General features: G+C 38.6%; 1 protein-coding gene across 4 annotated transcripts; it reads right to left on the bottom strand.

The window, feature by feature from the left end:
* Positions 1-1,002: 1,002 nt before the first annotated feature.
* Positions 1,003-21,154, bottom strand: hook3 (hook microtubule-tethering protein 3). 4 transcript variants are annotated; one of them, XM_008423928.3, is made up of 25 exons: positions 20,965-21,154; positions 16,626-16,711; positions 16,434-16,506; positions 16,298-16,348; positions 16,067-16,199; positions 15,903-15,970; positions 15,749-15,814; positions 14,961-15,044; positions 14,366-14,428; positions 12,837-13,000; positions 12,608-12,748; positions 11,747-11,834; positions 11,527-11,640; positions 11,273-11,383; positions 11,101-11,185; positions 10,937-11,006; positions 8,721-8,861; positions 7,983-8,070; positions 7,736-7,770; positions 7,523-7,605; positions 7,329-7,429; positions 7,122-7,226; positions 6,956-7,027; positions 5,977-6,113; positions 1,003-5,811 (listed from the first exon to the last, which is right to left on the bottom strand). In XM_008423928.3, the coding sequence occupies exons 1-25, from the start codon at positions 21,019-21,021 to the stop codon at positions 5,799-5,801; spliced, it is 2,229 nt and encodes a 742-aa protein (XP_008422150.1). In that variant the 5' UTR covers positions 21,022-21,154; the 3' UTR covers positions 1,003-5,798. The 4 variants fall into 4 exon arrangements, with proteins under 4 accessions (XP_008422150.1, XP_008422149.1, XP_008422151.1 ...); XM_008423927.3 differs by having other exon boundaries at positions 1,003-4,142; XM_008423929.3 differs by lacking the exon at positions 14,366-14,428 and having other exon boundaries at positions 1,003-4,142; positions 20,965-21,153.
* Positions 21,155-23,460: the final 2,306 nt, after the last annotated feature.

Raw genomic sequence — 23,460 nt, 5'->3', positions numbered from 1 at the left:
AATAGGACACTGATACAGGGATGTTCCGGTGTCCGCAGCCTCGAGGGGCGTTCAGGCTCCATTTCCCAGGCTGAGCCCAGTTTGTGTCAGCAGAGAAGAGGAGCAGTTCAAAGTCTGAACTAACAAGATTTTTTCCATTGCTTACAGATAATAACATAATAAGACAGCGGAATTATTTGTAAGATTAGAGATGGAATGCTAGGTTGTGCAGCCCCGCTCTAATTCTGAACTGAGGAGACGTTCAAGAACGGCGGGCCGGTATTAAAACAATCCGTTTGCAGTACTGCTTTATTTTACAAACACCAAGTTGTATTTAATAGTTTTTGGTATCTAAGGGTGTTAGTTATACGTATAATAGTTGCATGTCATTATCAAGTAGTACTGCTAATATATTTTTAATTGAACAATGTACTTTTCTCAAATACCGGCTTCTAGTTATCAGCTATTTAAATCCAGAGTAATTTCTTTCCTCCATAAAAAAAAAGCTGTGAAAGATCAAGCTGTTTAACATTACAGAATTTAAATTATTTTATATTTTTCCAACACAGCACTTTGCTGTCAAACTTCAGACTTTTAGATCCTAGTTTATGGGATAAGCTACTAATAATTGCAACAATTACCTATTTTCTGTACCAGTGCCTCAGTTCAGCGTTTTGTTTCTGAAAGGGGTAGCTGTGTGTGTAATCCATTTCTGTAGACAGAAAGTTACTGCTGCCACCAAATTTGTCGGGCATTTTCTACTTTTTTAAAGTAGCAAAGGGATGGAGCTACTGCTACCAGCCACCAGTCGACCTGTAGATAAGTGTTTATACCAAGGTTGGTTCTAGTGGGTCAAATTAAATTCTATGCAACTGGACCAGTTTGAGATGACATTTGTTGGTTATTAGCTCTATTCAGTTTAGATGAATTAACCAACAATTGTCTAGAAATGCTAAACTGATTGTCATTTTGTTTGGGGTGAAAAAGAGTTAAAAAAATCTGAATAAACGGGACAAAACAACATGTTTTTATACAAGTTTTATTTACAACGTGGTTTCTGGGTTTCATGGTGTCGGAAGCACATTTTCATCAGCGTAATCCTTGTTGGATAAATGTGAGATGAAATCCACCTAACTAGACATGATCTTCTGATTTCCTCAATCGCAAATATTTTTAAAACAGCCCTACGACACGACCACAAATGTTATGTACAATTTGTCTTCCTATACAAGCAATATAAAATATTGGCAAATAGGACATTATTTGCTATTTTGGGATTGGCCCCTTTTGTTGTTCATTTCAGCTTTCTAATTCATTTGACAGAGCCTTAGTGATATTACCAACCAAATTAAAAATAAAAAAAAAACCTCTAGGGAATACCAGGCATGTAAAAATACAGACATGATAGTTTTCAATGGGTTTCAGCATAAAATATTTGTTCTTAGAACACTGAAGTGAGTTTCAAAGTCTTAGTTAGAGCAGCACACCGGGTTTTTAACCCCTTCCTTATTGCCAAGAAATGTGCATTGAAAAGGACAACAAATTGGCCCCACCTGTAATCAGGTAATGGAGGTATGCGAACACAAAATTACAGTGGGTGGTTTGACAGGGATGCAAGGAGAAAACCAGAAAGCCTGCTTATTTTATATTTTTTTGTCTTTTCAGATGAGTGTTCATAAACGCAGGTTTGCCCAAATCCCTGACATGAATGTCAACGGGTCAACCACAATGTGGATGCGTTGCAAAATATACAAACCATGTTCTGAGGATGGACGGTTAAAAGAGGTCTGTGTAACGTTACTTGAAGTACAAACAGGAAAAATGGTTAATGTCGCATAATTTACAAAAATATGATTCATTTAGAAAAAAAAAGAAGAAATCCTGGAAACTTTAGTCGTCCATGTTCTTAAATGTTATTTCAACACATTATTTTTTGTTTTAAAAATAGTTTTATTTGATGATCATTGTTGCTACCATCATGTCAATCTCACGTCCATAAACTTAAAAGGTCATTTGTGTGAGTGCTGCAAATCTTGTTGATGCGAGAATTAAAATGTGGTTTTGCTTCTTTTGTTCCAGAGAAAAGCATCGTACTCAACTACAAATGCAAATTTATTTGTGCAGTGTTTAAAAAGAAAAAAAAAAAAAGATTTTTTTCCCTGTAAACACTGTCAGTACAAGAACCGTAACTTTCACAGGTCTCCAGTTTATACTTGGAGTTAAATGCTTTAATACTAGAAACCTCCTCCTTTAGTTGCATATGTTACTTAACAGTATTTTGATCTCAATTACATCCATTGTAACAGTATAAATGATAATATAATAATAATACTAATTTAAAAAAATGTTAACACTGCTGTACAAGCAAAAAAAATAAATAAATAAGCCATTAGGATAAAATGCATTGCATGGATTAAACTAAGATTACACAACAGAAGAAGTATGAGTAAAACGTTGGGGAGAAAAGCTCTCATTAAGCCAAACTTAAGAGTTAAGTTATTGTCAAGATAAAGACAAACTGAGGTTTTGGTTTGCCGTAAATACTCAATAAACCTTGTAACATATTGAATCCAAACCTAAAAACCTTTTGATAGCATCAGAAACAAAAGGCACTCAGCTGGAGGGTTGAACCATCTCTCACTATAGGGTTTAACACTTGCAACTCGTCCATGCTGTCAGATTCTGGATAAGATTTTTAATGAACTCTGGAAAATAAAAGTTAAATAAAACATTTACTAAAACAAAACTGGAGAACATACATACATATATCTGACAGAAACATCTAAATTTGCCTAAAAGTGAATGAACTGCATCTTATTCCACGATCCCAAAAAAAATGCCAACATACTTTGATACTGCAAGACTTTTAGCTCTGATAATACTGAAAACCAGAGATGAAAGGAAGATTCTCCTGCTTTTGCTGGTTTGACGTTTTCCTTAAAGGAAGTTATAATTAATGCAACCTTCTTCTGCCTTTTCCACATCATTCCACTGATTAGTACTCAGCCCAAACATGAGGTTTACTTTAGGTCCCAAAGTGAACAGACTGCCCATTGGCTTACCAATGCAAATGCACTTTTAATCTAATATCGTAATTTAAAATTATGAATCATGAAAAAAAAAGAGAGAGAGAAATAAGCTTTTTGGTATAATTACAATCATCTCTAAAATTGTGGCCTACACTCAAAAAATAAATTAAATAATGTAGAAAAAGGGCTGGAAAGAGGCATGATTAGGCTTAATGAGGACTTTTAACTCAAATAAAAACTAATCTGTAACAAGACTGTTAACATAGCACACGTTATTTACCATCCTCAGCTCATAAAAACAAGGCAACGGAGGAAAGTCCCCGAAAGCTTTTTACTTTGCTCAAAACTTGCTGTAATCAACACCTGGATTAAATTAAAATAATAATAATAATAATAATAAAAAAAAACATCTTTAAGATCCAATCCACCAAATAAGAGGTCAGATGTGACGCAACAGTTTGAAAGGGAGAAAACTCTAAATGAGACCAATTTACAGGCTGCACCTCTTAAATAACACGTTAATCCTCTCAGTCATGTAGACTGAAATGGATCTGTGGAAATATGTCACCGAGGTGTCCTGACGCGGCCAGCCGAAGACGAGATCTTCATAAATACCAAACAGGTTGACGGACAGGAAATACTGCTGTACTCTGATCCCTTCTGGGACGTTTGAAACACGCGCTGCGCTGTAACAGACTTGTTGCACGTGAAAGCACGAGTGGATGCGTCCATCAGGTGTAACAGCGGAGTTAGAAGGTATGAAGGAAGGAGGACAGGGACGTTAACATCAGACTACTGGCACGGAAGGTGGGAAAGGGAATTAATCGGAGAATTTTCTTTTCTTTTCAGATCCCAAAATCCCTCATCAGACTCGCCTGGAGATTATGATGCATAACAATGCCGAAGGGTTGTTAGTGCTCATGCTGCTGAGGCCGATAGAGGGACGGGTTATTTTGAAGGCTTGAAATAACACAGAGGGGTCATGCAAACAGTAGGCAGGCAGGTTCATGCATCAGGCGCCTCAGCCCAGCCTGGCCCCGGGGGTCAGGGCAGGCCACAGGGGGGGACAAGGCCGGGCCCGGCCGCACAAGGCTAGGAGCAGCTCACTGGCATACCAGTCATGCAGTGACATTGCTGTAGGAGGAGGAGAGAGAGATGTTATGGTCAGATGGGAGAGCTGGTTAGCATAAAAGAAAAGCACCGTGTCAGTTTAAAATTAAAGTTAATAGAAGACCTGTGGTGAGACATTCGGGTTAAAGAGACGATGGAAAAGAAAACTGATGCACAACAATTTGTGCAACTCCTGGTAAAGGAGCATCTAAAAATCCCTAGATGGAAACATACTGTAGATCATCTTCTTCAATCGTGAGCAACATGATTCAAACTCTGAAGCAACGGCACGGCTAAAAGCCCATGAAGTATTTTATCTTGGAGGAAAGTCCTGCAAAATGGTTCGTTGAGAGAAACAGATGGTGAAAAAAAAAAAAAATCTATGGCACACAAACTCTGTTCAACACAAACCAGAACACGCTGGTAAAGCTAAAAACCAGATCCAGTGGTTTCGCTCCAGAATTCTGTTATTTACTAAACAAGCTAACCAAAATCCTGACACGCAGGAACATTTAACAATCTACAGTGCAGGTCAGAAGTTTGCATGTGTTCATTGTTGGGATGATGAGAGACGAGGGAATTGCAATCATTACCACAGTACATGTGTGCAACATTGTAACTGTAAAAAAACTGCAATATTTAGTCATTTCAAATGTCTGGCATAACTATTACTTGTATATTTGGACACCTGAAAGCGGTCTAACTCCCATGACTACATTTAAACTACATTTGTAGCAGCTGAAATGCTGACGCTCATGTATGGTGGGGGCATCGTTTAATGAAGAAGGAAAAGCTCCATGAAAAATGTCAGTTAGCTGTACCACTGCAATTTTTCCAATTCTCAAATATATCCAACTATATTTTAACCTTATATGAGAAGGACAAAATATTCAAAGTTGTACACTCCTGTTGAAAAAATAACTTACGTTTTTTTTTTTTTTTTTTTTGCTTTTTAAATACTCCTTGCAAAAAAAAACAAGAAACATTTCAAACAAACTAGGAGCCACAAATGAAATAAATTCTTGTTGACGATAAAACTTCTGACCAGCACTGTAGCTAATTATAGATTGCACCTTCTGAAGCAACTTCAAACCCCGTCGAAGTTGATTCCTTTAAAAAAAAAAAAGAGAGAAAAATTCCCAATTATTGCTTTCGTTTTCCCAACTGTAACCTAGTTATTCTAAAAACCACTGTCACCTTATTCAGACATTTACAGGAAAAATAAAAACAACATAAATCTTCCTATGAATCAGTTATTTAAGACCAACCGTAAAAAGGTATATGAAATAAAATTTAAACATTAGACCTTGAGCAGGGACAGTCATTCTCCTATGAAAGTGAGTGTCACAGGTAGAGAAGTGCATAAATACTGCATGAAAAGGTAGAACTGTTCCTCATCAAAAAATGACAATAACTTCTCAAAAAGATGCAAGTCTTCTGAGCGCCTGGGTCCAGATTAGCTGGGTGGTAAAGTTTGTCACACAGAACAAGTTCAACAAGAGGTCAGTTGGGCATTTGGAGTGATTAGTCAATATATTTAAAAAATATATATATGCTGGGGTTCAAACAAGGTAGAAGTCTTGCATCACTGGATGGGAGTCAAGGTTAAAATAGGATTTGGCAGGAAGAAGAAAAAAAAAAAAAAGGTGCAAGATTTGGGCCTCCTTGCCCCCTGAATCTTTACCTCATGGATCTGATTGAGAAGAAGAAGAAGAAAAAAAAAAAAAAACAGAAAATCAAAGGCCAAATCCATTAGAGTTAAATGGAAATGTTGCGCCTCAAAGCAGGTTTTGCAGGTTAAAAGCAAGTTCAGAGAATTTAAAGAGCAGCTATCTTTTAGTGCCCTGAGGCCGTCTACCTTGCGGTAGCTGGCTGGACGTGGCCTGGGTAGGAGCGACGCGTGCTGGTGGCTTGTCTCTGTCTGGCCAGGAAGGACTGACCGGAGCCGGTGTTGGCGAGTCGGTCTTCAGCCGCCTTCTTCTGCAGAGACATGCCCTGGTAGGACACAGAGACGACCACTTGATTCTGGGAGGGCCAAACTGTGCTCTTTGGGGTTGATGCGCATTTTGGCACGTTACAAGCGCAATCTTCAATTGCATTACACTGCTAGCATTTTGTACCTACATACAAAATGCTAGCAGTGGTAGAAAACATCACGCTTCATGCACCCTCCTAAATGTAATCAGAGCTTCAGCTGTTTTGCAAAGAGTGAGTAAACACCGGCATATTAAATCCCTGCAAAATTACGCTGAAGGTCGTGGTAGTAACACGGCAACGTGTGAAAAAAGTTAAACGGCACACAAGAAACAGCAATTTAGTTTTAATAGAATAATGGAGCTCATTTAATAATGTGTTATAGCATCACATAAATGTGGACTCAGACACAGAATAGACGGGTTACTTCCCTTAAAAGAAGCACATGCTCTCACACCAGCGCTCACCTGTTTCTACAGTGTTTCTAAAGCACTGTTTTGCTGCCCTCTACTGTTACTTTTCATTAAATTATTTTTTAAATTGAAGGTCTGTGCCACTGTAACGCAACATAAAAAAAAAAAAAAAATACGATCTTCCAGAAAACCGCGAAACAGCTGAAACCCCGACTTCCTTGAAATCAAGACTAAAAACTCACCTGCCTTTGATTTATAGTAACCGGAACGCGGATCAACATTTTTGATGTGCATTTGCTTGACGATTGCGATGATGGCGTTTGACAAAATGTAATGTTTATTTCTCGTTTCATAATTGATGACCTACATCATGTTTTTATGATGTACAGCCCTTTGAGCTGCCTTGCTGCTGAAAAGTGGTAAACAAATAAACGTGACTTCATCTCTTACCATGTTGTACCAGGCTGAAACAATCAGCTTCTCCTCGTGATCCCGCTGGCTTTTTGTCTTGTCCATTTCTTTCTGTTTAAAATGAGCACAAAACATTCAAGTTACATTTAGTAAAGTTATTTATTAGATAGTGTTTATGTAACCCTTAAGTGTGGGGCTCATTTACCTCCAGCGAGAGCAACATCCTCTCCTTCTCCTGGAGCTGGTTTTTCAGGGCCTGAACCTCCGGACCGGAGCCTTGGTTCTGTTTCGGGTCCAGCGTCCGAATAACCTGCCAGGGTAAAAATCAGATGCGTCTCACAACAAATGCTTGATGTGTGTAAATATAGAAATAGAGAGGTTGGTTTTTTTTGTTTACTGTAACTTCACTCACACTTTTTGCCTTTTCAAGATATTTCTTGTATCTCTCCTCCATCTGTTTCATCTCTTCATCTTTTTTCTTCAGAGCTTCTTCAAGCTCATCCACTCGTTGGGCTAGTATGAAAATATATTTTAAGTCTTCTACACATCCCACATAAAGTAATACGGTTCTTTACATAAACATGTCAGCAGTTAGTCCAAACTCACAGCTGGCATTGTATTTAGGCTCCATTTCATCGATGATAGCGCTTTTCTTCAGTAACTCGTTGTTCACTTCTTGTAACTTCTCCCTAGAACAAAAAAAAAAAAGAAAAAGATTAATAAAAAATGAGATTTTGGCCAAATTAGGTCAGATGGCTTGTAGGAAGCCCTTAAAACAATCTGAATTATACATGACTGCTTTATTTTAATGTAACTTACACATGTTCGTCATATTTCTTCTTCAGAACTGATGACTGAAACAGAAACAAATGAAAAATGTTTTACAACAAACGGAATTAAATCAATCATTGATTCACAGACACTCATTTAAACTGACGTGCACAATAAACGAGTCAAGAGTTTTCAAACGTTTATTTTTATTAGGACTTAGAAGTTAGAGGCATGTGGTTATTTATCGTCAGTAAAAGTCGAAATTAAAACATAGACGAGCATTCAGCTCACTTACATTGTCTGCTTTTGAACCCTGTTCCTGCACCGTCTTTTGGAGCTCTTCCACCTGACTCTGCTCCTCCATCAACCGCTGATTGATTAATCTAAATGAAAAGAAATGGAAAACTAATATGACAACAATGTTTTTTTTAATGGGCTGCACAGTGGTGCAGTTGGTAGAGCTGTTGCCTTGCAGCATGAAGGTTCTGGGTTCGATTCCCGACCCCGGTCTTTCTGCATGGAGTTTGCATGTTCTCCCTGTGCATGTGTGGGTTTTCTCCGGGTACTCCGGTTTCCTCCCACAGTCCAAAAACATGACTGTCAGGTTAATTGGCCTCTCCAAATTGCCCCTAGGTGTGAGTGTGTGTGTGCATGGTTGTTTGTCCTGTGTGTCTCTGTGTTGCCCTGCGACAGACTGGCGACCTGTCCAGGGTGACCCCACCTCTCGCCTGAAACTTTAGCTGGAGATGGGCACCAGCAACCCTCCTGACCCCATTAGGGGACAAGGGTGTAAGAAAATGGATGGATGGATGTTTTTTTTTAACACTGGATTGAGAATACTGAAAACTACAACAGGAGTATATAAAATATTACAGGTCTTACAAAATATACAGGTCTCCTGAGATCAACAGATCAAAATGAGAGCAAACTGATCCCTATTCCATCTTCAATTTAGATCAACTTTAAACCGTGGGAAACAGTTTTTTCTTGGTTTTTTTTTTTTTGCTTGTTTTGGACGGTTTTCTGCACAAACCTGTTTTCTGTCTCCAGTTCACTTTTTCTTCTGTTGGCATCTTCCAGCAGGCTCTGCAGCAAAGCGATCTTCTCGTTGTCCGATCCCTCCTGGGCCAGCTTCAGCATTTTGTTTTCGTGCTGAAGGCGAATCAGATGTTCCCTGTGGAAACGCGCCGCAAGGACCAATTAGGTCGGAATCAGAATTGCTAGCAATAATCTCTAATTAACTTAGGGCACTGAATTAGGGGTACATGTAGAAGCAAAAACAACCAAATTCAAAAGCGATGGCGGGTATTAATACAGCAAAGTTTGCAAGAGTCAAGAAAATAAGAACACCTTTTCAGCATCAGCGAGATGTTTAGCAATGTAGTCAGAAAAAAAACAAAAAAAAACAGAAGGTTTTAAAACCCAGGTAAAAGGAAAACACATTTTCTACATTTCAGGACCCGTTTATGCATAATTCATGCAGCACAAGGAAGAGACTTACAGCCGATAAGAGGACAGAAGAACACAGTTCAACAAAGTTATTCTATTTTATCACTTCTGAGCTTTTAATCTCTGGAACATACTGGATGGTGAGGGTCTGATTTCACCAGGGAATACACACAAACTCTGATGTTTGCAGTGAAAATGGCTAACGTAAGATGCTTAAGAGTTTAAAACATAAACTGCCTCTTCATGCACACAACGTGACGTCAACTCTGCTCCTAAAGTATTAACAGGTCACAGCAGGGCTGCTAAAAACACATCTGCAACGCTCTCCTAATAACTTCCTACTTCACAAATCAGAATCAGCAGCTCAAAGCTGATCCGTCCATCTCTGGTATATATATTTTAATGAACTCACATTCAAAGAAATGAATTTATAACACCTAAACTCCAGACATTTAAAAAGATTCTCAACAGATACTCAATGAAAAATCTCAACTGAGGAATCTTTTTCCATTTCGAAAGCCTCCAAGACGAAACATCCTCAGAGAATTCTGTCTAATTGCTAGAGTTGTCTGAATTTGGGTTAAGCAGCTTTTCAACGATTATAATTTCTGGATTTTCTGCATAACGGCCAATTGTGTCAGGTTCATAAGTGCTGTAAAAAAAAAAAACAAAAAAAAAAACTACAGAACATAAACCCAGGCACAGTAAGAACCTCCCTCGGAAAGCTGTTAGAGAGCTGATGCAACTTGTACAAAGGTGTTGCACAAAGCTTTAAAGCGAAACATCTCATTAACCCAAAACGAGAAACTGTAACAGAAGAAAAGGCTCGTTGAGGATGAGGCGAAACACATACAGTACCGCGGATGATTCTGTTGAGCAACCATAACATTGTGATTAATTACCTGTTACCTGATAATACTTAGACAGCTTTGCTGCCAAAACAGCTCTGACAAGTCAGAACAGCTGAGGGCCTCTGGAAGATTCACACAGAAGTCCAATAACGCCTCAGCCAGAACAGCAGCAGACAGAATGAATGAAGTGTGAAAAAAGTAACAAATAAATGTGGAAGTTTAAGAGCTAATTGAAGGTAATTTAAAACCCTTTAGCTGTCTGTGTAAGTCAATGGGCCCATGAGGACATTGATGTCATCATGTCAGGTAAGAGGTTAAGATTCTGCGTGGGAAATATTGACCTACTAATACCCTATTATAGAACTAAAATTGAAAAGATTCAATTTAAAACCTTAATTTTTAAAAAATATTTAGCAATAGTCACAAAGGAAGCCTTTTAGTATTACTTGGATGATTAAATAATGGTCGGTGTAGTACGGCTAAGAAGTGTCATCAGGGACATGTAAAGAACTTTAAAAGTGCAGGTACTAAAATAAAAAAAAAAGGGAGGGCACATTTAGCTACATACTGTTTTCAATCTCAGGGAGGTAATCAAGTTCTATTTTAACAACGCCAATTTGTTCCTATAAAGCAGGCCAAAGTTTGAGGATTTCCAGCTTAGAACAGGTGAGGTCAAAGAAATATTTTCAAAAATAACAGGCAAAAAGGCTTTTGTTATCTAGGGGCACATGATTACCGCTCAGGTGAACCAAAAAGGCTCGCTAAATTTAATAAACTGCACTGAATATAGTTTGACATATAAGTAAATGACTGATGTGACTGCACAGTGGATGGTGGGCCATAGCAGGAGAGTTAAAGTTGGATCAGAAAACACTCGACTGCTACAAAGTGACCAGAGACTGTTGACAAAAACAATAAGACGCGGGGCTAAAAAGTCTAATTTACTTACCGGATTTCTGGGGTGGTGATCTCAGCAGCCAGGGAATCTGAGCCTTCGCTGCCCCCTAGTGGGAACAAACCTGATAAAACAGACAACAGCAGTTCATTTTGCAAAACAAACGTAGAATAATGGATTATGTTTGTTAATATTTGATCACAAAGGTTTTCCGGTACTTGATGTAAGCTGTCCCTCTTGAGCCTGAACGCAGTGGAGTTCCTCAATAGTTTCCTTAAGAGAGTCTCTCTCTGTCCTCATGCGCTGTTTAGGGACAGAACAGGGGATACATTACTACATCAAACAGAAAGTGTACTTCATTTCCCTCTAAATTCAAAAGACATTACATACATCTTTTTCTTTCTGTAGAGAGTCCACTTTCTCTTTGAGGCGTTTGTACTCAAACTCCATCTTGTCGGCCTTTTTAGACTCTTCTGAAAGTCTGTTCTGAAGTTCGACCACCTGGGGAGAGACGAGGGAGTTTCCCCCCCAAAAAAACACCCGTCATGATTACTTAAAAACTTGCAGGAGCACCACGACTGCAAATGCAAGAGAGTTTGGCTACGCTACCCTGTCAGTAAAACCCCAGCTGGTCAGGTACCTACCTGTCTCTTGTAGGTCTCCAGTTGGCCCTTGGCAGCATTGGCTTTTCGAAGCTCCTCCTCCAAGCTGACGTTAGTCTGCATTAACACTGTGTTCTTCTCCTCCAGAAGCTTAATCTGGAGCACAGAGAGCAATATTAGCCATATTTATCACTTCTGCTTTGCAGGCAACTTTTTATCGTCAAGAAGACGATAAAAGACATTTGTCAGTGTGTTACTGTACCTGTCTCCTGAGTAGCCCCATGTCCTCCAGTTTTTTCTTGTAGTGCTCCACGGTGCCCTCCAGTTTGGAAACCTTGTCAGATGAATGTCTAAGAAGAAAACAGGAAGTCCTGTGGTTTTTACTGAGATTTTATGAGACAGAGCAAGGCAAACCAAACTAAATATTCTTGAAAACGTAAGTTATAAACCTAATCTATATATCATTTTCTGGCTAACTTTTCCCTTCCCATTAAGTAACAGCATTTGATTACAGAAAGGTGGACTCGTATGCTATACCAAGTTGACCTTTGAGAGCATTTGGTTGCCGTGAATTGTATGTAGTAGTTTATTGTTTATCTTTTAGGATCCATGTTAGCTAGGCTTTACATAAAGTTCACTCTTCCTGAGGTCCATCTTTAAAAACACACATCATACGTACATACAGCCGATCAAAGATTTGTCATACCTAGCAATAAAATGAATCACAGTTCATACAAAGTGTTGAAAAACTGATAAAATACAGGATAATTAACCATTTCAGATTTACGTATGTTGCTCGTAAAAAGCTTTGAAAGCTGACTTCTGTTCATGAGAGCTAAAGACAGATAGTTCTACGCATTCACTGTTCTGCAATAAAGGTGCATTTGTGAAAATTAATGGCGTGTGAGAAAAGGGGTAAATACAAAACCTATGTCACTCTTTTTACATATTTATTTGTGAAAAGAAAGACAAAGAAACTGAAAACAATAAACCCTTTCTCTTATAATCTTTCTTAGCTGGTCAATCACATAACATCCTGATAAGCTACAATGAAGTTTTTCTTCAATTATTACAAGTTTTGCTTGTTTTACTAAGATGACGTCCGTGCGCCTCCCAGTCCTACCTAAGCACATCCATCTCGTCCTTCAGAGATTGGGCTTCATCTGCCAAAGACGTGAGTTCTTCATTCTGGGACTTCACATCTAGGAGCTCTTTCTCGAGCTCCTCGCAACGGATCCGGTAGTCGTCTTTTGCCGCCTCCAGCCTAACAGAAAGCATGAAAATCAACACGTCTGTAAAGAAAACGTCAACTTCGGTCTATTCAGCTGTTAGTTTGTGAAGCTAGTTCCCACCGGAAGGTTTCTTCTTGAAGCTGCTCCAGCTGTGTCTGCAGCTGGAGATGTCTACGTCCAGCGGGGCTGTTTATGTCCTCGATAGAGTCAGACTGGTTAAGTCTCTCCATCAGGACCTGGTTTTCGGCCAGCAGGCTGCTCTTCTCCTCTTGCAGAGCTGCCACCTGAGACGGTGGAGGTGTTGCCGATGCAGGCAGAGAACAGGAAGTGCGGGACGAAAGGAGGAAAACGCAGGGTAATCCAGAGAGGTGAACAAGGCAATAAAAAGCCGTTAAAGTTTTGCAACTTGAGATACTTGAAATGCATAGATTACACTTTAGTTTCACGGAATTTAGTCCATTAGTTTCTCAATCACTGCATCAACATATTACTCTGATAAGTACACACCAAACACACATCAATGAGGCAAATAAACAAATTCCAACACAGCGGGAGGGTTGCGTATGGGGACATGTTTTCTTTTCAGTTTGATAACCAAGGAATCAAACTCCACACGAAGCAAAGCAGAAGCTGCTGGCTCTCGTCCTTTTCAAACAGCAAAAGCAAGAACTCACCATACGTTTTTTTAAGAAATGAAAATGTTTTGATATGTTCAAAGGCAAAATTACCCATCATGCCATTTTTTAAAATAATTTTTCAGTTCCCATATTTGACCAAGATCAACTTAGTCTTTAAAAAAACTCAGATCTACACGCAACGATCATCAGAAACGAAAATGGTCACTGATCTTCTTTAAACCGTCCAGCAACATTGACGACTCCTACACTTTAAACCACCGGTATAAACTATGTCACTGTGTGCCTAGAGAACTTATAGTTTCACTGTAAGTTCATTAGACCTCAAAGTGAACTTATTTTAATGAGCTTTTTAAAATAAGTTCATTTCTTGGTGATATTTTAATATACTGAGCTGCGTCCATAAATGGCTTATGATAACGACTTCTAGGACAAGTTGCATTGCTGTGAAAATTCCAAGATCACAACAAGAAAATACTCCAACTAAGGTGTGGATGGATAGAAAAAAGCTAGAAATAACACTATATTCAAAATAAGAAAAAACATTTCTGAAGGGCGTAATCCCTATGAAATTTTGAGACCACAAATGCCAAAAGTCCCAAGATACAAAAAAAATAGCAGAAAGTCTTAAGGGGAAAAAAAGGTCTTGCTGTAAATGTGTCCCCCCCCCAGCCCCCCCCTTTCATTTCAACTTTTCTCTTGCCGTCTTACTGCTGCTACTAAAAAGGATGAAACACACTGAGGTGAGAAACGCTCAGGATCATTAGTGCAGGACACCACCTGACGCACTCAAGACAAAACTGCAGCTCTAGACGGTGTGTGTGCTCCAAAAGCACCACATGTAGATGTGTGCACAAGCGTTTGTGCACAAACGTGTACACGTTCGCACATGCTCACACAGTTTGGAGAAGGAAAATCTGGTGCAAGCAGGCTGAAAACAACGGCAGGACTACTTAACACGGCACTCAGTGTGGATGGAAGGCAGACAAGAGAGAAAATGAAGTTTGGATTTACCCTCTCTTCTAGCTCATTAAAGTCTAACCTCAGTCTATCACGCTCCTCTTGGGCATGGAGGGCCTTTAAAACAAGCCACAAAGTGTTGAAACAGACAGGAAAGAAATGGGAAACTACTTAAAGACAAAGAACAACAAGTACAATTTTAGATCCACAGCTGCGTTATTAAGTTTTCCAGATCAGACTTCAACAATGAGGCTAAAAAAATAAAAAAAATTTAAAAATCACCATGAATTTTCCTCGCGAGGAACAAACCTATCAGTTTTAATGACATGAAGTAAAAAGTAACACAGAAAAAAAAAGAGCAGATTTTTTTTTTTTTTATATTAAACTGAATAACATTTGTTAAGTTAGGAAGCATAACACAATCAGTGTATGTTAAATAAATAATTTACAAAATATATAAGAAAACATGAGACATGTTCTCCCGGTGTTGCATATTTTATAAAAGTTGTTCATGTGTGATTTAATTCATCTGTTTTTTTGGTTTTATTTTATTTTTATTCACAACAATTGCACAATAACAGTTTGGACTTCTAGTAGCTAAAACAAATGCTTTGTTATATATTTTTTATTATTATCATTCTAAACTGACCTGCAAGTCAAGCTCACGACACCGCTGAGCAATCTCTTCCTTGGTTGCCAAAGCATCATTCAGCTCCTCAATCGTCTTCTTAAGCTAAAAACAAGGGAGGGAAAAAAACAACACATTAAAATTGCACCGATTTGCCTGATTAAACCGATGACAGATGGCTGGGTCACAATCAAAATCCTCTCAAATGTACACGGCTTTCAAATAATCTGTCAATAATCTGCGCTCTTTTGGATTTAGAGGCAGAAAATCCAAAATGAGTCACCAATTTTTTTCTTTGGGAAATCTGCAGGTCATATATGAAAAGAAAAATAAATAATCTATGGAAGACCTGATAACGTTCTTCTTTAGATCAGATGCTATCTGATAGGATAAACAACATTATTTCTATTTGGAAGAATAATTAGATTTTCTTGATTTTTTTTTTCCTATTAATTGCACATTTAGATGTTTATGTAGTCTTAAATTACTGTGCTTTTAATCAAGTCAAACAAGCAAACTAAAAAAGTCAAATAACAGATTGCAAATGCACTATGTGATAAAGATCTTCGTTTTTAAGACCACGGCTCAATTAGAACATGTCCCGTCATGTCGTAAGGAGGGTTTGCTCCAGAAGGGACAGATCCGCTTCACAATATAAGATGGTATCAAGTGAAAAGAACAGATTGGACTTCCACACTGACAACACCCCTTAGTACGCTGCTGATCTCAGTCCCTCATAAAAGAAGCCGTCATTCCTCTGGCATCCAGCAACACGGAATTGATCTTGTGAATAATAAATCTTTCCATACCTCTCTGTCCAGATCTACGTACGAGTCATTTCCTCCGGGGGTGACAGCAGTCTCTTTACTCATCAGCTGCAGGGGGGAGGAGGGAGAAACACCCACAAATTAAAAACACAAAGGATGAGTCAAAATAATATCAATGTCAGAACAAAATGCCCACCTCCTGGATGGCGGTCATGACAACATGCTGTACCGATTCCTCCATCACCATTATGGTCTGGATGTATTCTACGCGACGCAAAACAGCAAACAAAAATCAATCAGACCATCATAGACACAGCTCATCTGCTGATAATATTTGTTATCAGAGGGTGAAATAAGCACCTTGTTTCTGTTCGCAGTTGACGGCGCAGCCCAGGATGAGTTGCAACATTCTCCCGAGTTCTGCAGCATCAGAGTGCTCTCCTATCAAACTTACATCTGGTAGTGTGAAATCATTGATGTGTTGACCTAAGACCTGAAAAGAAAAACGTTAAATATTTATTTTATCTATAACAAAAATCATCTAAACCTGAGACAGACCAAATCAAAACTTGCACAGCTGCATGTTCTTACCTCCTGGTAATAGTCCAGAATGCCTTTCAAGATTTTCTTTAGATTGCTGACCTGTCGAAACACGAACTTGGTTAAATTTCATTCATTACTACCATGCAACTCCATACATTTACTGCTGAGAAAGGGCAGCGCTGACCTTTAACCTCCAGTTGTCCCCGGCCTCTGGCTTGATTCTGGTAATCCAAGTATCATTAAAATATGATATATCGCTAAAAAATAAAAAAACAAATTAAAGAAAATATTAGTGTTTGGTAGCATAAATGTGTCAAGACAAAAACAGTGAGTGAAATAAACAAATAAATGGAAAAATAAATAAATAAAAGCTCACATTTTCTGCAGGACTTGGGCCATTACGACCCCACTGGTCAAATCTTCAACTGTCTTACATGGTGCTTCCACTCCAAATGTTTGGATCTGTGGAAGCGGCAGGCAAACACACACACACGCACACACACACACACATTTTTAGGGTAAGCTGCCAACAGTTTAACCAGTGTTACTGTTTAACACAGTGGAATGTCAACATATTGATTATTTTGCAGTATGCAAACTAAAAAGAGAATGAAACACAGTTTTTGTTTTAGAATAAGGTTGTGAATTTAAACTTGTTTTTAAAGTTTATTGTGCCCTCTAGTGGTTCATAAAACACCGTCAGTATTAACAGGTCTGATAAAATCACTGTGAATTTGGGTGGAAATCTTCATGCATTTTCAGAACTGTGTCCGAAATATCTGCAAGGCGACACAGAGTATTAAGCTCCTAACAGCAGCAGGGAAACAGGTGGAAAATATCTGTCGTCATAATTTAAAGACGTGTGTTTGTGCCAGGAAACACAAGCTACACCTGATGTTTATTTGCCAGTAGAAGTAGATATTTCACAAAGAATTTACTGAAAGTACAATCTGAGTATTTACACGCACTGTCCAAGTCCACTTTGCTTCTCCTCACCACTTACTTCCTGTTCCATCGCCTCAGTAATTTTCGGATCCTATTCTTCTTTCCACACTACCTCACATGCCATGTCATCACTGTCTTTTCCCCATAGTTGCAGTTTTCTCCTGCTAGTACAGGCAGAAAGTATGCAGCTGTAACGGATATTATATTCTTCAGTGTAGACGCCAGTGAAACATGCGCCAAAGGAGGAGGGAAACTTGTTGCAGGAATGCTGGAATTCAAACAGTAAGAAAACAGACGAGGTTTGAAGTCTGAGTGTTAGGTAGCCTCATTTTTCCATACTGGGAGGAAATTTAAGAAGCAGCTCTGAGCGCTCCAAGAACATACAACCTGGCGCCTATTTGCCTCTCTGTTTTATTTCATTTTCATTTTTCGGCTTCAGGATCCATTTTTATGAATGGGTCTTTTCAGCTTTTGAAAGAATGTCTAGCTCTAAATCATTGTCTAGCTCTAAATGGCATCAGAGCTAGACAAAGCTCTGATGCATTGTCTAGCATCAGAGCTAGACAATCCATCTAGCATTGAAATTTGGTTTGAAATTACCAAATTTCAAACTAAATTTGGTAATTTCTATAAAAACACTTCTATAAAAAAAAAAAAAGTCCATCGTATTTCCCTACAGTTAAAGCTCTGTCAATGAAATGTCACCCACTTCTACTGCTGCTGCACACTGCTGCTTAGCTGGCTGAAAGAACCTTTGCTTATAACAAAGCTGAAACTGGATTCCCCCTTCTTCCTCATAATAAATCTAAATCCTCAGCTCAACTTGTAAACGTAGATTTGAGCATCATCTCGAGCTTGATGTATTTTAACACTCTGTAGTAACTAACTAAACTTCTAATGTTAGAATATTCTCTTTAAAGGTATCATTTGAGAAGCAAAATAAGCGAAAAGACAGCAAACTTGGTGGAAAAACACTTGAAAACTACTATCATGCTTAGATGGAGCTTACATTCCATATTTTTTATGCTTATGTAAAAAACACATATATTCTTAGTTTCTCATCATTTACTTTAAAAGACGCAGTTACACTTCCCTCATCGATCTGTCTAACTACTGGAGGTAAGAACCTCTGCTGATTTAAGAGCACACATTACCTTCTCTAATGTCTATGCTGCTCACTTTTCTCCAGTTTGAGTTACTACAGGGAGAAACAGATATTGCTGACCGAGATCACAGATGGTAAATAGTGGGAAACGGTGCATCTCAAAACGACGTTCAGTCTCTGGGGAGAGAACTGAAGCACGGCCATAAAGCAGGCAGCGGGAAGAAACATTGTTCTAAATGTTTGAAGCCACAACATTCGCTCTGCATCATTTCCTTTTTTTTGCAGGAAAGAGGAGGAAGGAAAGAAAAACACGGGGCGAACCACCCACTTAAAACACAAGTGGGATGCAGGGAAACGAAAAGGACGAAAACATTTTCACACAGGGAATAACCTGTTTGACAATCTTGGAAACTTCAGCGACAGAGCAACATCTGTTGTTGCAGATTTAAACATATTCAGACAATTTGAAAGCAGACGCTTTCTTTTTTTTTTTTTAAAGAAAAAAACATACAAAATTACCTGTTTTCCTACGTTTAACGCACTAAAAAAACAGTGATCATTACAACCAGATGAAGAATTTAAGCAATTTGATGCTCATGTGGAACCAAATAGTACAGAAGTAGCAGAGAGAGAGCGATGCAGGTGGCTTGCTTTACACATTGTGTATCTGTGAATTGGGCCTCATGTTGCTTTATAAAGCTTTCTGTGCAGTTAGAGCCAGTGCACACACACTTTCAAATGGTGTGTCTGGACATTTCTCTGGTACTGGATCCACTATAACCCCAATCTGTTACTGACAGCTAATGTGTTACTAAGCAACAGATGTCAGTCTCATAAAAGACAACATGTTCACCGTTTATAATTTACCTTTCATTAAATTGCCTCTTGGTGATATAATGAAGACGCATTGAAATTAGCATAAACCGACATGCTGAATCGGTTTAATTGATCTGGAACCTAACCATCATGCAATGTGAGACATTCAAAAGGCTCAACGTTCGCACTTGTTTCAGATTACATCCAGTTGGCTTCGCGCACGCTGCCCAGCACTGCAGGGTAAACGGGCTCAAATGAAAAGCTAGAAGAGGCTTTAATTATATCAACTAATTCACAGTGGAAATGATCGACCACAGCCAGCCAGCACAGGCCAAGTAAAAACAGAGAAATTAAGCCTACAAATGTTCAAACTGAAGTAAACACAAAACTGAAGGGTCGAGTGAGGTCAAAGAGGAAATCCACACCTATAGGTTTGCGGAAACGGCTGGGAAAATGAAATGTTCGACCATCGGATAGGGAATTAAAACAAAAGGCTGCAGGTTAAGTAACAGACAGTAATCAGATGTGTTCTTCAGTTTGCATCCAGACAGCATGACGCACTAGACATAGCTGAGGAATACAGATACAACAAAGCAAGAATGTATCAAGCTCTTCAATCAGTGCCTCATGCCTGTCTGTGACAACATGTTCCTTATGGCAAGCTTCCATAACAAGACATATCTGACGATTCATAACCAGTGTCGTCTAAATAAATCAAAAACATTTAACAATGCAAAGTTCTAAGTTGCATAAACAGATATACCTTTGCAGTGAAAATAAATATCTTTGTAAAGAATAGATGCACCAACCAACCACTTCCAGGTTGATACCGATTTATGTTTTTTGTTTTTTTTTCCCTCAAGTACCGTAACATATAAACAGGAGACAAAATGTTGCAGGTTCTTTAATAAATGTTATAGTTTTACAGCAGACATGTACCAGTCAATCAGTAAAGAGTTCAGAATCAGATTGTTTTCCTTTCATCGGTTCATAATCAGTAAAAGGCAGTGTCAGTGGTGAAAATTTCCAAAAAAAAAATGTTAAACCTGGGCGATAGAGGGAAAATCAGCCAATTCAGATAACTGGATGCAGAGATGTAAACATGTGACCAGAGCAATTTTGATATGTTTTCTGACAACACTGATCAAATGTACAACAACAAACATTACATTTCTAATTTACCAAACAGGGTGAGCATCCTCAGAAGTATTAAAGAGAGCTGGGAGATTTTCTCCAACAATGTAAACATGAACGACAGGAAACCACGTGACTTTGGGGTCTTGACAGTTTTTCAGCCCTGTAGTTTAGATCTATAATCCCAAGTCTGGCTAGATTTTGAGAGGGTACAAATAAATGATGAGGGAAGCTTCGTGTATCTGACAGCTGGCTCAATAGAAAGAATGAAGAAGGACGAGTGAGCATCATGCTACATGGACAAGAATGGCAGGAATTCAGCCTCAGAGCTGACACGTTAAACGATCTAAAGGGGGTGAAAGGCTTCGCCAAAGAAATGCTAAACTAAAGCCTATCTAACACCACCGATGTTGTCTGGATCTTACTGTTTTTACATACAGCTGAGATTTAAGAACCAGAAAGTTGAGCTAACGTTAAGTAACAGCAAATTTGATTTGTGCTGGAATCGCCATTCTGGTCACACAATGGTAGATGGTGGCTAAACACAGCAAACAGCTGGCCTGCATACGTAACCAAAGTGTCATTTTCCTTTAGCCAGCTAACGTTTCCTCTGTTAGCTCCAGGAGCTATCGCTAGCTCTTCTATGCTAGCTAGCATCGCCCCGGCGCCGGAGAGCTGTCTGTCACTATAAAAACACTCTGATTTAAGTATTTACCCATGTCAAGAGACTTTCGCAGAGTTCCATTCGATCCAAGGACTCTGATGTGCTCATGGTTAGTTCACGTAGGCTGGCTGAGTGTGCGCGGCGAAGGGAGCCCGAACTTAACAGCGAGCTTCATACACTCCAGAGGTCTCTGCTGCTTTTTCGGTGTCTCACCGATCCGTCGGCCAGTGATAGGGTTCGCTGCTTTCCCCAAGCCGGCGCCTTTCGGAGGCGCTGTGGGCGGGCAGAGTCAGCAGAACTGTTAGGGATTTTTTTTTGTTTTGTTTGTTTTTTCTATTATTATAGAGTATGTAATATGTGTCTCAGACTGGTTGTTTAGCAAACAAAATCATTACCAATAATAGGAGCATTTGTTAAATGAAATTCATGTTTCGCTTATTTTTACTTTTCAGCTGTACACCTTGAGTTATACCCTACACGTAGACAGGGCAACACGGTACTTTCTAAAACAATTCATATCCATTGAGCTTTGTTTTTCTTCATACAGTTTGCTTTTGAAGATTAAAACAACTCGAAGTTATGAATAATCGTCAAATGGAAAAAAGCTTAGTTTTTCAAGAATGGTTTTAAAATTAAAACTACTTTATTTAAATGATACAAAGGCATGGAAAGGCTGCATTTGTATCCAGCTCTTATGAGTCAGTACTTTGCAGCACCTCCTTTTACCTCAAGTCTTACTAAGGATTTAGTTCTTGACTTCAACTGTAAATGTTCTAATTCTAGAAAATGGTCTATGCAATTCTACAGGTTTAGATGAAATAAAAATGTATTAATCACTAAGGAAAGCAGTTTCCTGCAGCAGTACGCCAACAATTTTATTTTCCTTCAAAATCCTATTTTATGTTTGTTGTTCCAATGTGATAAAATGTAGAAGAGTTACTTCTGTTTTTAAAGATTGCCATCAAACCAATTAATGTTTTGAGCAAGTCATTTCATCTGATCTGTCCCTCATAACATGAGGGACATGTTATGACTCCCTGCTTCTCCCTTCTAGGCCCATAATGAAACTCGCACTGATTTGTCATGATGAACATTGACACACCAATATAATCATTCCATTGCTATGACAAGCACCATGGCTATAAAGTAATTGTGAAATACGTAGCAGAGGGCCACTGGATTAATTTAAAATAACTTACAGACTTTGCTATTGTGGGAAAATCTTAATTTTGACCAAGTGTAGTTTCTGTGTTACATGACCTGCTGTGTTATAAAGGTAAAAGTTTATAAAGTCTACCAAAATACACTGAAAAATACAGATGTGTGCATTTTTCAGTTAAGACTGAGAGCACCTTTGGCAGAAAAACTAACATCCAGCATTTTTTAATCACCTATGTGAAATTCCAGGGCGAGAATTGATTCCTCAGAGGCGTTTCCCCGTATGAATTTATCTCCTAACCAGTTCTGAGGTCCAGAAAATTAGGTGTGATAATACCTTAAGCGTCTTTGTTCTTGGTGTTGAAACGGAGGTGGAAGTTGCTGAAACACCACTGAGACACAGCAGATGAGCTGCCAGTCAAATAAAAAAAAAAAAGAAAAGGTTTGCCACATTTTGGCATGTGCAACATATTTATTGGATTGAAAAAGATTTGAAGTTAATGCCAAAATTGTAAACAGAACTTGACATTTACACAGCAGCTGACTTTCTGGCATCATGTTATGGAAGGATTTTTCTTCCAAGTGGAAACACCGGTACAAGGAGTGACAGTTAAGCAATGTTAGAAAAACCGACTTTGTGTAAATAATAGAATCAGATTAAAATACAAATGCAATGCATGTACTGACATGTAGAAGGAGTGTGTGTGAATAGACTAAATCTTTTATTGTAGTAGAATAATCTCACACACACACACAAAGTAAAAAACATACCCTTTGATATTTGGAGGGCATTTTCTGTCTGGGTAAAAATTAAGATTTTTTTTTTCTGAATTATCCAGCTCCTCAATTATCTGTACCCTCTACACCTCTGACCTACTGGCCTGTATGGAGGATGAGGACACATATTCATTTTGACGGCATGAACAGTGACTAAAAAGGAGGGGAAAAAAACGATGAAGGCTTAATGCTAGTCAACAGCTGCAAAATGCAACATTTAAGTCAAGACTAAAACTGTATAATATTGTCTACATGCACATTGGTTGTTTGAAAATGACGCCAACACAAATAAATACGGTGAAGGAGGATCTGTGATTCTGTGAGCTTTTTTCAACGAGGTGATGCAAAAATCAGAAAAGCAGAAAACACCAGCCTCCGTCCACAGCCATGTCGTTCCACATACCTTAATCATATAGAAAAGCTGATGAGGGCATAAAACAGATTCTAGTTACTATTTGGAGATGTTCCAACATTGTGAAATATTATGAGTTTAATAGGAGTAAATGTATTGAAGGCTGTGCAAAGTATTGATCGTTACACTGGAGATTTGTTAAAAGCAATTCATTTTTGAAATGCAGATTTTTTTTCCTACTCAGTAAATGTACTTGAATC

The sequence above is a fragment of the Poecilia reticulata genome, chromosome 12 (assembly GCF_904066995.2).
Source record: "Poecilia reticulata chromosome 12, P_reticulata-male-v2, whole genome shotgun sequence".
NCBI lineage: Eukaryota > Metazoa > Chordata > Actinopteri > Cyprinodontiformes > Poeciliidae > Poecilia > Poecilia reticulata.
Note: the sequence above shows the minus strand (reverse complement) of the source record. Positions and strands in the feature narration are given on the sequence as shown.